This window comes from Dromaius novaehollandiae, unplaced genomic scaffold (assembly GCF_036370855.1).
Source record: "Dromaius novaehollandiae isolate bDroNov1 unplaced genomic scaffold, bDroNov1.hap1 HAP1_SCAFFOLD_27, whole genome shotgun sequence".
Lineage (NCBI taxonomy): Eukaryota > Metazoa > Chordata > Aves > Casuariiformes > Dromaiidae > Dromaius > Dromaius novaehollandiae.
Window position 1 is genome coordinate 5,657,055 of NW_026991415.1, and position 13,092 is coordinate 5,670,146.

General features: G+C 52.8%; 1 protein-coding gene across 1 annotated transcript; it reads right to left on the reverse strand.

Annotated features, from left to right (window-relative positions):
- Positions 1-7,637: 7,637 nt before the first annotated feature.
- On the reverse strand, positions 7,638-8,573 carry LOC135326355 (olfactory receptor 14A16-like). The gene has a single exon (XM_064504238.1). The coding sequence runs from the start codon at positions 8,571-8,573 to the stop codon at positions 7,638-7,640; it is 936 nt and encodes a 311-aa protein (XP_064360308.1).
- Between the last annotated feature and the right edge of the window lie 4,519 nt (positions 8,574-13,092).

Sequence of the window (13,092 nt, forward strand, 5' to 3'; positions counted from 1 at the left end):
GCTCAGAGTGACTCCAGGGCACTTGCAATGGCATATGCGTTTGCGGGGGCACCAGGTCCAACCTGTGGTGTTTCACTGAGGGTGCAGCAATCACTCTCCAGTGCCCCTTCCTGGGACTCCTGGGTCCCCACTGCCTCTACTGGGATTGCAGAGCCCTCCTTTCCCCCTGCATACCTGGATTTAGTGCTTTCCCTTCTGGTTACTCCACCGTGGACCATCCCTCACTTTGTAAGGCTCCACTCACTGCCCACTCCGAGGAACACAGTGTCCCTGGAGATCCCCTGGGCTCTCATGGGGCTCATATTCCCCTCCAGAAGGATGGGCATCGTTCATCAGCACTGTCACCTGTGGGACAGCCCCAGGCAGGCAATTCAGAGACCATTCCCCATCTCCACTGGCACTGGTCACTGATAAATGAGCTCTGAGTGCAGCTCTCAGTCCCTAACAGATCATCCAAGAACTCTGAGCTCACCCCCTAGAGCCCCTGGAGTTCACAAGCAGAACACCAACCCCTTAGTGGTGCAATCCCTTGGGTTTAGTTTTGACTCCATCTGCTGAAGAAAGGCCAGACTTGAGGCACATCACAGGGGAGATCCCCTTTAATTATGGAAATGTTGTTCTGCAGGCCAGGTCTGGCATAAGGGTGCCCATTGCCTGCTCCTGCCTGTACTTCCAGGACACATGAAAATAGAAACACAACCCTACCACCACCAGGTCATGAGAACTCCTGGGCCATATCCACAGCACAGAGCACACAAGGCCAGCATGGAAATGAGAGAACAACTCTAAAAAGAGCAATTCCTGCTGCTGTGTGGTGATGTGTCTCCAGGACAGCTGCAGCCCCCACGCAAAGGCTGCAGTGAGGAAATGCCTGCTGCAGCAGTGGGAGGGTGATACTGCCAAGCACGGGGTCTGTCCCCACAAGCTGCTGCCTGACTCCCCTCCCCCTCCACTTGTGGTGCTGGAGCACTGGAGAGGGAAGGGACCAGCACACAGTGACACTTGGCTGCCACTCTTGCAGGAGAGCAGTGTGAGATCACACCCTGACTGTGTCCAGGGGAGCTGAGCTCTCCTAATGGACATGGGACCCATGGTCTCCTCCCGCCTGTACTCATCTGAGCCTGACTCTGTGCCCCTGAGCTCCCTTGGTGTCAGTGCTGAAAGAGACACTGCAAATAGAAACTCTCCCCATTGCCCTGGGGGCATCCGAGGGAGCTCAGACTAGCAGGTGCTGAGGTTCCCCCATCTCTGCTGATGAAGGGGGAAGCCTGGCTTCCTGCTTCAACATGGCCTCTGGGTCAAATACAAGAGAGGGATTACTGAGAAGTAAGAGGAACCTAAACATTTCCTTTTCCCATGAATATAACAGAGAAAAGTAAGAAAGAAAGAAATGAAAAATATGTATCCTTGAGGCTGAATACCCTGGGAAAGATGAGCAGATGCACATGGGACAGTTATTGGCATTGACATCATTCCCATTGAATCAGTTTTCTCAAGGCATGCTTGAGCTCCTTGTTCCTCATGCTGTAGAGGAGGGGGTTCACTGCTGGAGGCACCACCCCGTACAGAACAGCCACCACCAGACCCAGAACTGGGCAGGAGATGGAGGGGAGCGTCAGGTAGGCAAAGATGCCAGTGCTGACAAACAGGGAGACCACGGCCAGGTGCGGGAGGCACACGGAAAAGGCTTTGTGCCGGCCCTGCTCAGAGGGGATCCTCAGCACAGCAGTGAAGATCTGCACGTAGGACACCACAATGAAAATGAAACACCCAAAGACTAAACAGGCACTAACCACAATAAGTCCAAGTTCCCTGAGGTAGGAATCTGAGCAGGAGAGCTTGAGGATCTGGGGAACTTCACAAAAGAATTGCTCTACTGCATTGCCTTGGCAGAGTGGTATTGAAAAGGTATTAGCAGTGTACAGGACAGCGTTGACAAAACTAGTGCCCCAGGCAGCTGCTGCCATTCTGACACAAGCTCTGCTGCCCATGAGGGTCCCGTAGTGCAGGGGTCTGCAGATGGCCACAAAGCGGTCATAGGCCATGACTGTGAGGAGAGAACACTCAGCTCCAAGTGAAAAGAGGAAGAGGAAGAGCTGGGCAGCACATCCTGAGTAGGAAATGGCCCTGGTGTCCCACAGGGAATTGGCCATGGATTTGGGGACAGTGGTGGAGATGAAGCCAAGGTCAAGGAGGGAGAATCTGTGGAGGAAGAAGTGCATGGGGGTGTGGAGGTGATGGTCGCAGGCTACGGCTGTGATGACAAGTCCGTTGCCCAGGAGGGCAGCCAGGTAGATGCTCAGGAAGAGTGAGAAGTGCAAGAGCTGCAGCTCCCGTGTGTCTGCAAATGCCAGGAGGAGGAACTCATTGAAGGAGCTGCTGTTCAACATTTGCTCCCCCTGACCATGGGGGACTGTCCAAGGAGGAAAAGACATTGACAAGTTAGGAGAGACTTTTAAAGGAAAATAAATAAATATTTTTTTTTTCCTCTCTTATTAATAATCCCATATTGCTTCTCTCTTTATTGGGAGGCCCTTTGCCCAGTTCTCTTGCTTGAGCTCTGGTTTGTGTCAGCAGAGTGTATCATGAGGAGCAGGGACCTCTGCCCATAGGTTCCGGAGGAGTCTGTCCTGCTGTACAGCAGGGGGTACATGGGAATGGGGGTGACTAGCTCTGAGACTCACAATTTCTGTCAAATGAAATTCACTCATCCTGTGGAAGGGCTTTTCAGCATCTTCTCTCCCAATTCTGCAGAAGTCAGTTTCAGGGATTTTTTAAATGTTGTTGATTTTCTTTGAGAGGCCCTTGTCTCCCCTGGGGAGTGCTCTTTAAAAGTAGAAATCCTTGGCATATCTACTGTGAGTTCTGAGAGGAAAGCATGCACTGTCACTTGGAGTGGGGACATCTCGACTGTCCAGTAGTCTTCTTCCTACCTGTCCTGTGCTTGTACCTCTTTGAGCTGGAGCATGCTGTTCCCCCCAAAAGAAACTGGCCCCTGCTGAGAGCAGACAAATACACTTCCAAAGTGCAGATCTCCAAACTTCTCTGCCTTTCTCCAGGCACCTGAGGGAGGTCTCCACACTCCTCTTCTAACCAGGGATACACAGGGCTCTTTTCAGATGCCCATTGACAGCCTCCCACCACCATCTCCATGCTCTCAGCATCTCTGCTGCTTCATAGAGATGCTATGAGATCACAGAGATGCTGTGAGACAGCAGTGCCTTTCTGGAGGGCAGCTCACAGCCTGGCAGGACAAGCTGGGAAACAGTCAAAGGACCATTAGGACTGAAGATGGGCTCTCCTTAAGGGAGGATCAGCTCATTTCCCAGCCCTACAGACTGCATTTCCTGGAGCTGCACAAGTTTGAAGGGGGCTGCGGCAACCTCATTTCCATGCAGACTCCTCTGCTGTACAACTGGCAATGTCAGTGTGTGAACTTCATCTGAAACCCTCAGCCCCAGGGAGATTGACAGAAGAACAGGAGCAGCATGGACAGGAGGGAAGAAAAGGAGCAACATCATGATGCTGGTGCTGAAGGAGGCAAGGAGAGAGACAGACAGACAGGCACTCGGGAAAGCCTGCACCTTACCCAGCTGGGCATGCTGCCTCGCAGACAGCGACGTTTGCAGAGCAGTCGCTCTCAGCCCCTTTGTTGGGCAGCACTAAACAGGCCCGTGACAGGAGAGAGGCCCCTCTCCTCTGCCGGAGGTCTGGCTGCAGAGGAGGCAGCTCATGCCCTGGACGTCACGACTGTCAGGGCAGAGGCTCTGCTGGGTGGGAGAGAAGACATGGGGGAGTGCTCAGAGGAAGGTGTCTGCATTGGAGAGATTGACCGTGACTTGCCCAAATCCATCCTCCCATGACAATTGTGTTCACCCTTCCCTCTCATTCCCTGCCCATCTCTGCTGCCTGGCACTGTCCCTGCTGCCTGGAGCTTTCTCGATCCCAACATCTTTTCCCTGTCGGTGCTCACAGACCCCATCCCACCCTCCATGTGCGCAGTTCTGCCCTACAGAAACTACTCAGGACAGGGCACTTGCCAGGGGCATCTCTGCATGCAGGTCCTAAGGAGCAGGTCACATAAACCCTGGTAAGACCATAAAGGTGCTGCTGGTGCTGTCTGTAGGCTGAGGTGGGGTTGAAGGTGTTTGCTGACCTTTCTCACAGACCTACTGATCTCTGAGAGGGAAGGTTAGCGAGTCCCAGTCCCTTGCCAAACCAGCAAACTCTTTCCCTTTTTCTCCCTGCCAAATTAAGAAACTGAAAGCCCTGGAAGGAAAACTCCTCCCCTTTCAAGTAGCCTTTTTTTTTCACCTTCCCCTGTGGTGCAGGGAAACGGCTCTGAATCACAGCCCTGGGCAGATCTTGGTGCATGTCCCAGCTTCACAGCCCTGCACCATCCCTGGCAGAAGGTAGCAGCATGCCCTGTGCCTGTGACGGTGTGACAGGGAAGCCCTGCTCTAAAGCATCACCTCCCCCATACTGGAGAAGCTGGGATAGCGATCCTTAAAAACCAATCATTCGTGCTGGAATGGGTTTAGAAGACCTTTTCAGGAGCCTCAGTAGCATTGCCCTGCAGACAGAGACCTACTGTGTTCAGGGCAGTGAAGATTTCTCCCACAATGCACTGTCAGCTGTCCTCCCACTCCACACTGCCTTCCACTTCTCTCTGCCTTCTCTCCTCTCATGTCAGCAGCAGCAGGCAGTGCCCACAGCCCTTCCGCTCTTTGCAGAGGAGCTGCTCCTGCACACAGCTGTCTCTGGGCAGTGCTGCCAGGTTGCCATGAGCTCCCTCCATCCCAGAAGCCTGGCCCCACTCAGGAGCAGGGTCCAGCTGAAGGCCTCAGTTTCTCTGTCCCTTGTGCTCCCTCCTCCTGGGATATGTTCACTGATGTAAAGCAAAATATTCAACTTTGGTCCCTCCCTAAACAATACAGAGAGACCAGCTACAGCATTGTCACTTATTTCATCAGAGGATGGTTCTCTATGAGAGATGGAAATTTCCCACCCTGGAAATCCATATTCCCATCTCTTAACTAGGCAGGACACCTAGAAGGGGACAGGAAGGGAGCTCATTTTCCCATGGTTCAGGTGTTGATTCAGATGAGTCTGTCTGGGCATCTCATGCCCATTTAGAAGCCCCTGGGATGCAGTGGGATCCAGCTAACTCCTATGAACTCCACAAACAGACAGGCAGTGGGATTCCCCTTGCCAAAACTGAAGTGAGCACAACAGAGGTGTCTGCCTGGGAGCTCCTTGTCTAAGCTCCCCTTATGATCACTGGAGATGGAGGGTGGGAGTCGGTTGCTCTCACACAAACATCTGGTGACAGTTGAAGAGACAGAGGTGGTCCAGGCATGTGCCACTGTCTGCTTGCTCTGGTGGAGCGACTATGAGACTGTTAAAGAATATTGGACTGGGGCTGTCTAGAGGTAGCCGCTTAGCACAACTTCTATAAAACTTCTTTAGCATGAGGAGCTAAATTTGCTGCAGCCTTAGGCTGCACTCGGAGAACATGAGGAACTTTCACCTCGTTCAGTAAAAGAGGCCCCAGAGCTGGTTCCAGCTGGGAAGAGAAGGGAGTTCCAAGCAGTCTGTGCTCCTGTGTCTCACACTCCCAAAGGGAGGATGTCAAGGCTTTGAAATAAGGCCTGTGCAGGGCATCAGGACCTTGAGAAAAAAAGCCTGCTCTCACTGCTGGGGCAGCATTAATTATTGTGGTCTAGAATTACCTCCTCCTCGTCAGGACCTTGAGAGACAATGATGGGACCCAATAAGGAATGGGCAGACCCCAGACCTGACTATTACTATTGGTCTGAACTACCGCGTGAGGGGTGGAGAACTTAGATCACAAAGTTATAGGTGCCCAGGGGTTTCTCTGTTTGGGTCCCTCTCCAGAGGCACCCAGCTCGAGCTGTCATTTGCTGCTGTACCACTTACAGTAAATGAGTTTCTGATGCTCCGTGTCTGAGACTCTGCTTTGGGAAACCTAGGGTCAGAGGCCATCTTTAACACTGCCCCTCACCTGCTGGCAGTGCAGCCCGTGGGAAAGGCAGAGCCTGTCTCTGTGCCTGGGGTCTTTCCATTCATGGAGTTGCAGAGGAGTTTTGGTGGGATCAGACCCCTGGAGGTCTCCAGTCCAACCTCCCACGCACAGCAGGGCTGCTTAGAGCCCTACGCTCTTGTCTGTGATCTCTGAACTGCACCTGACCCCAGTTACCATCCCCAAACCTGCTCTGCTTCTCTTGTCCAGTCACAGCGGGATGGCACCTCTCGTTGGTGGGTCACTGCCCTGCCTGCCTTGCCGGCACCCTGGGCTCCCAGCTCCCCTTCCCACACGCAGCAGCCCAGCTCTTGCTGCTCCCAGCACTCCAGTGCTCTGTAGCAGGAACCTGTTCACAAGCGGTGCTTAAACACTCAAGCTGTGATACAGAAACACCTGCTTTCTTAACTACACATTAAAAAGCACACCCCAAGTGGCTGCTCTCACTTTTTCATCTAGCTAAGACTCCGTGTGACGTGCCACCTGGGTAGGGGGTCCAAATCCAGAGCACTCCTTGCTCCTTTAAATGGGCTGTCAGGCAAGAGTTGCTGCTGTGCCTATATGGCCAATGTTTATACTTACAACCTCCTCTGGGATCTGCTCAGGTCCCAGCTTCCCTTGCCAAGGCTTTCCTGACCATAGCTGGACGCAGGTCCGAGGTAGAGATGGGGAGTCAGGTCAGCACCTGAGAGGGCACTCCCTGCCCACCCCAGGCACACGCTGTCCCTGGAGATCCCCTGAGCTCTCCTTGGGGCTCCGATCCCCCTCCAGAAGGATGGGCATCTCTCATCATTGTCGCCTGTGGGACAGCTCTGGGCAGGCAATTCAGACACCATTTCCCATCTCCACTGGTCACTGACGGGTGATATTCACACATTAGAGCACAATGTGGAAATGAGAAGAAACCTTGAAAAGAGAAACTCCTGCTGCTGTTTCTGGACTTGTCTCCAGGAAAGCTGCAGCCCCCACTGGAAGGCTGCAGCCAGGAAATGCCTACTGTGGCAGTGGGGGGGATGGTCCTGAGGAGCAGAGGGTCTGTCCCTACAAGCTGCATCTAGACTCTCCTCCCCTCCCCTCCCACTCCACTGTGAGCATTGGAGCACAGGAGAGGGAAGGGACCAGCCCATGGTGACAGCCATCTGGCAGGAGGAGAGGGGTGTGAGATCACACCCTGACTGGGCTCAGGGGAGCTGAGCTCTCCTAATGGACACAGGACCCATGGTCTCATCCTGTCTATACTTATATGAGCCTGACTGTCCCCTTGAGGTCCCTTGGTGTCAGGGCCAAAAGAGAAACTGCAAAGGGAAACTCTCTCCACTGCCTTGAGGGCATCTGAGGGAGATCAGATTAGTGGGCTCTGAGGTTCTCCCATCTCTGCTGATGAAGGGGGAAGCCTGGCTTCCTGCTTCAACACGGTCTCTGGGTCAGATTCAAATGAGAGATTCCTGAGAAGTGACATGAAGCAAAACTTTTTTTAATTGCAAGAATAGATCAGGTATTGGGGTAAGGTTAAGGGTAAGACAGAAATAAATGCATAACACAGAGCCTTGATGCCAGATGCTTTGTGAATGATGAGTGGATGCACACGGGATGGTTATTGGTGCTGACATTGGACCCATTGAACCAGTATCCTTAGTGCCTCCTTGAGCTCCTTGTTCCTCATGCTGTAGATGAGGGGGTTCACTGCTGGAGGCACCACCGAGTACAGAACAGTCACCACCAGGTCCAGAGCTGGGGAGGAGAGGGAAGGGGGCTTCAGGTAGGCAAACATGCCAGTGCTGATGAACAGGGAGACCACGGCCAGGTGCGGGAGGCACATGGAAAAGGCTTTGTGGCGGCCCTGCTCAGAGGGGATCCTCAGCACAGCAGTGAAGATCTGCACGTAGGACAGCACAATGAACGTGAAACACCCAAAGACTAAACTAAGACTAACCACAAGCAGCCCAGCTTCCCTGAGGTAGGATTCTGAGCAGGAGAGCTTGAGGATCTGGGGAATTTCACAGAAGAACTGCTGCACAGCATTGCCTTGGCAGAGTGGTATTGAAAATGTATTAGCAGTGTGCAGGAGAGCATTGAGAAAACCACTGGCCCAGGCAGCTGCTGCCATTTTGACACAAGCTCTGCTGTCCTTGATGGTCCCGTAGTGCAGGGGTCTGCAGATGGCCACAAACCGATCATAGGCCATGACAGTGAGAAGAGAATACTCAGCTGAACATAAGAAAAGGAAGAAAAAGACCTGGGCAGCACATCCTGAGTAGGAAATGGCCCTGGTGTCCCTCAGGGAATTGGCCATGGATTTGGGGACAGTGACAGAGATGGAGCCAAGGTCAAGGATGGAGAGATTGAGGAGGAAGAAGTACATGGGGGTGTGGAGGTGGTGGTCGCAGGCTATGGCTGTGATGATGAGGCCGTTGCCCAGGAGGGCAGCCAGGTAGATGCCCAGGAACAGCACGTAGTGCAAGAGCTGCAGCTCCCGTGTGTCTGCAAAAGCCAGGAGGAGGAACTCATTGAAGGAGCTTCCATTGGCCATTTGGTCCCACTGGGCTTTGGGGACTGTCTAAGGAGGAAAAGACATTGAGAAGTTAGGAGAGATGTTCCAAGGAAAAAAAAAAAGTAGCATTTCTCTTTGAAAACACCAGATTGTCTCTCTCTCTTTTTGGGAGGATCATTGGGCAGGTGCCTTGCTTGAGCTCTGCTCTGTGCTGGCTGAGTGTGCTGTGAGGAGCAGAAGCCTCTGCTCTTGGGCTGCAGAGGAGTCAGTCCTGCTGTACAGTAGTGGCAACATGGTAATGTGGGTAAACAGCTCTGGCACTCATAATTTCTGTCAAATAAAATCTATTCATCTCGTGGAAGGGTTTTTCAGTGTTTTCACTACCTGCTCTAAAGAAGGAGAGTTGAGCACCAGAGTTTTACAGAATGTTTAATAATGTTTATTTTCTTTGAGATGTCCTTGTCGCCTCTGGGGAGTGTTCCTCAAAGGCAGAAATTCTCAGCATTTCTACTGTGAGTCTTGGGGAAAAAAAGATTCACTGCCACTTGGTAGAGTGAGGATAGCTTGTGTGTCTATCAGCCTTGTTCCCAGCTGTCCTGTACTCACACCACTTTGAGCTGGAGGATGATCACTCTCATACATTGCCCTAAAAAGAAACCAGCCACTGCTGAGAGCAGAGAAGTCCACTTTCAAAGTGCAAATCTCCAAATTTCTCTCCCTTTCTCTAAGCACCAGAGGGAGGTCTCCACACTCCCCTTCTAGCCAAGGACACACAGGGCTCTTTTCAGCTGCCCATTTACAACCTCCCACCACCATTTCCATGCTCTTCACATCTCTGCAGCTTCTTCACGGTATCTCAGGTGTCACAGAGATGCTATGAGACAGCTGTGCCTTGCTGGAGGGCAGCTTGCAGCCTGGCAGGACACCACAGGGAAACAGTCAAAGGCCTGTTAGGACTGAGGATGGGCTCTGCTTAAGGGAGAGTCAGCTCAATTCCCAACCCCACGGACTGCAATTCCTGGAGCCACACTGGTCAAAAGTGGGCTGGGGCAACATCACTCCCATGCAGACCCCTCTCTTGCACAACTTGCAGCATTGGTGTCAGAACTGCAGCTGAAAACCCCGACCCCAGGGAGCCTGAGAGAAAAACAGGAGCAGCATGGACAGGAGGGGAAACAAGGAGCAACACGATGATCCTGCTGCCAAGGAAGGCAAGGAGTGAGAGACAGACGGGTGCTCGGAAAAGCCTTTACCTTACCCAGCTGGGCATGCTGCCTCACAGACAGTGACATTGCAGGGCAATCACTCCCTTTGTGGCAGGAGAGATGCCCCTCTCCTCTGCCAGAGGTCTGGCTGCCGAGGAGGCAGCTCATGCCCTGGACTCCATGGCTGTCAGGGCAGAGGCTCTGCTGGGTGGGAGAAGACACATGAGGGGCTTGCTCAGAGGAAGTGTCTGCATCAGAGGGACTGACCATGACTTGCCCAAATCCGTCCTCTCATTGTGATTCTGTTAGCAGTTCCCTCTCATTCCCTGCACATCTCTGCTGCCTGGAGCAGTCCCTGCTGGCAGCTCTTTCTCTGTCTCAACATCTTTTCCCGGTCACTGCTCACAGGCCCTGTTCCCCACTCTGTGTGCTCAGTTCTGCCCTACTGAAACCTCCCGTTATCCAGGGGCACCTCTGTGTTTGTAGGTCCTAAGAAGCAGGTGACATAAACCCTGACGAGCCCAGAGAAGGTGATGCTGCTGCTGTCTGTAGGCAGAGGTGGGAGTGAAGCAGCTTACTGAGGTTTCTCAGACCTACTGATCCCTGAGAGGGAAGGTTTGGGAGTCGCAGTTCCTTGCCAAAGCTTTTTCTCCCTGCCAAATTCTGGAAACTGAAAGTGCAGACAGCAGAAGCAAAGCTTCTTCCCTTTCAAGTAGCCTTTTCTTCACTTTCCTCTAAAAAGACTCCTCAGAAATGTCCTGTGCATAAGCTAGAGCTGTGAGCAGCCCTGAAACAGGCAGCACCCTCTCAACAGGAGAGTGAACCTGCCCTGATGAGGGGCACTCCTCCCATCCAGTGCTTCTCCCCACAGCACAGTGGGGAGTTTCCTGGGCAGGCTGAGTGCTGACCCGTGCAGGCAGCAGAGTCACTGCCCCAGCACACAGCACCCTGGGGTGCAGGGACACTGCTCTGAATTACAGCCCTGGGCAGACAAGGCACACCCCAGCTTCACACCCCTGCACCATCCCTGGGAGAAGGTAGCAGGCTGCCCTGTCCCTGTGACGGTGTGGCTGGGAATCCCTGCTCTGAAGCATCTCATCCTCCTCTGAGTGGGATCCTTAAAAAGACAACCATGGGATGGGATGGGTTTAGAAGACCCCTCCAGGAACCTCCGTAGCATTGCCCTGCAGCCAGAGACTTACTGTGTCAAGGGCTGTGAAGGTTTCTTCTACAGTGAGCTCTCCTCTGTCCTCCCACTCCACACTGCCTTGCACTTCTCTCTGCCTTCTCTCATCTCATGTCAGCAGCAGCAGGCAGTGCCCGTAGCCCTGCTGCTCTTTGCAGAGGAGCTGCTCCTGCACACAGCTGTCTCAGTGCTGCCAGGCTGCCATGAGCTCCTCCTGTTTTTCGTCAGCCCGGCCCCACTTGGGAACAGTGGCCCAGCTGAAGGTGTGATTTTATTTGTCCTTTGTACTCCTCCTCCTGGGAATTTCTCACTAAAGTAGACTAAAATAATCACTGATGGTCCCTTTCTAAACACTGAAGAGACATTGATTCCAGGATTGTAATTTGTCTCATCAGAGGAGGGTTATCTACCAGAGGTGGAAATGTCCCTCTCTGGAAGTCCCTGTTCCCATCTCTTAGCTAGGCAGGACATGTAGATAGGGACAAGAAGGGAATTAATTTACCCAGGGTTCAGGTAGTGATTGAAATGAGTCAATCTGGGCATTTCATGCTAGGTGAAAAACCCCTCGTCTGGAGTGGGATTCAGCAAACTCCCATGAACTCCACAAACATACACGAGGTGGGATTCCCCTTGCCCAAGCTGAAGTGTGCACAACACAGATGTCTACACACAAGATCCTACCATTATAATCACTGGAGATGAAGGGTGGCAGGCAGTTGCTCCCACGCGAACCCTTGGTGACAGCTGAAGGGACAGAGGTGGTCCAAGGCACGTGCCAGTGTCTGCTTGCTCTGGAGGAGGAACCTGCATCCTTCTAGAGTATCGGAGTGGGCTAGATGAGGAATTTCCTTGGCCATCTCCAATGACAGTAGATGCCTGCTACTACAATTAAAGCTTCATTCACTCTGATGCTGAGACACAAGCAGATCCGTACAGTGCAAACAGCTAATATAATTCAGTGCAGACACTTGATTCAGTGACATAAATATAGGCCATAGGCAGGGCCATGTCCGATGCCTGGGGTGTCCAGCACAACCACATGTCTCTAGCAGATACAGCATGGGACCTACAGGAAAAGCATGCTCTTCTGGAGTGATTTCTGGGCAAGGGCCCCAGGGCACCTTGGGTTCCCTACCTGTGCTCAAACATCTGAATCCCACAGCTGCCTTTAGGCAAAGTCCATCCCATCTGCATCCAAGTGTGCTGCATAAATGACAGGCACATCACACCAAGGTCTCCGCTTTAGTCTCTGCACTCTCAAACACTTCTAGCTTTCCTCCTCCTGAACTTCTTCTCGCCCCCAGATGATATGCACAGGGACTGTGCTAATGATGTGGCTGGATCCAGGCTGTCTGGATCACAGGCTGTCCAGGCCCAGGGACTTCCTCAGTGGCACCTTGTCCTTCCTGGAGATCGATTCACCCCCATCACAGGGCCCAAGGTGCTACAGAGTCAGTTCAGGCAGCAAACCCCTCTCCTGTCATTTCTGTGTGGCACAGCTCTGTTTCTCCCTGGCCTTGGGCACTGCAGGGTTTGTTCTCTTAGTGGGAATCTCATTTTACCATCACATTGCTACCTGCTATGGGGTCTGTATGACCAGGAGTGCAGCCAGGAGGTCGACGGGGAAGATGATCCCCTCTTGAGTCAGTATTCATTAGACCACATATACTGCAGCTATCTTTGGGTCCCCAGAAACAGAAAGAGGTTGATAACTGGGAACGAGTTTGGTGGAGGGTCCTCCAGATAATCAGAGAGCTGGAGCACTTCCTCTGTGAGGAAACGGGGCTTGTTCAACCTGGAGAAGAGATGGCTTTGGAGAGACCTCATAACAGCCTTCCAGTGGCTACAAGGAGGTCATCAAGATGATGGAGCCAGGGTCTTCACCAGGGTGCATGGCAGCAGGACAAGAGGCAATGGGCATAAGTTGAAAGAAGAGATGTTCAAGCAGTGGACAAGGAAAAGCTTTGCCACTAAGAGGACGGTCAAGCATTGGAGCGCGTTGCTCAGAGAGGCTGTGCAGTCTCCTCCCTTGGAGGTTGCCAAGGCCAGGCTGAATCAAGGCCAGAGCAACCTCATCTGACCCCAGAGCTGACCCTGCTGTGAGCAAGGAGATTGGGCTAGAGACCTCCTGAGGTCCCTTCCACCCTGGAGGAGTTCTGTGATTGTT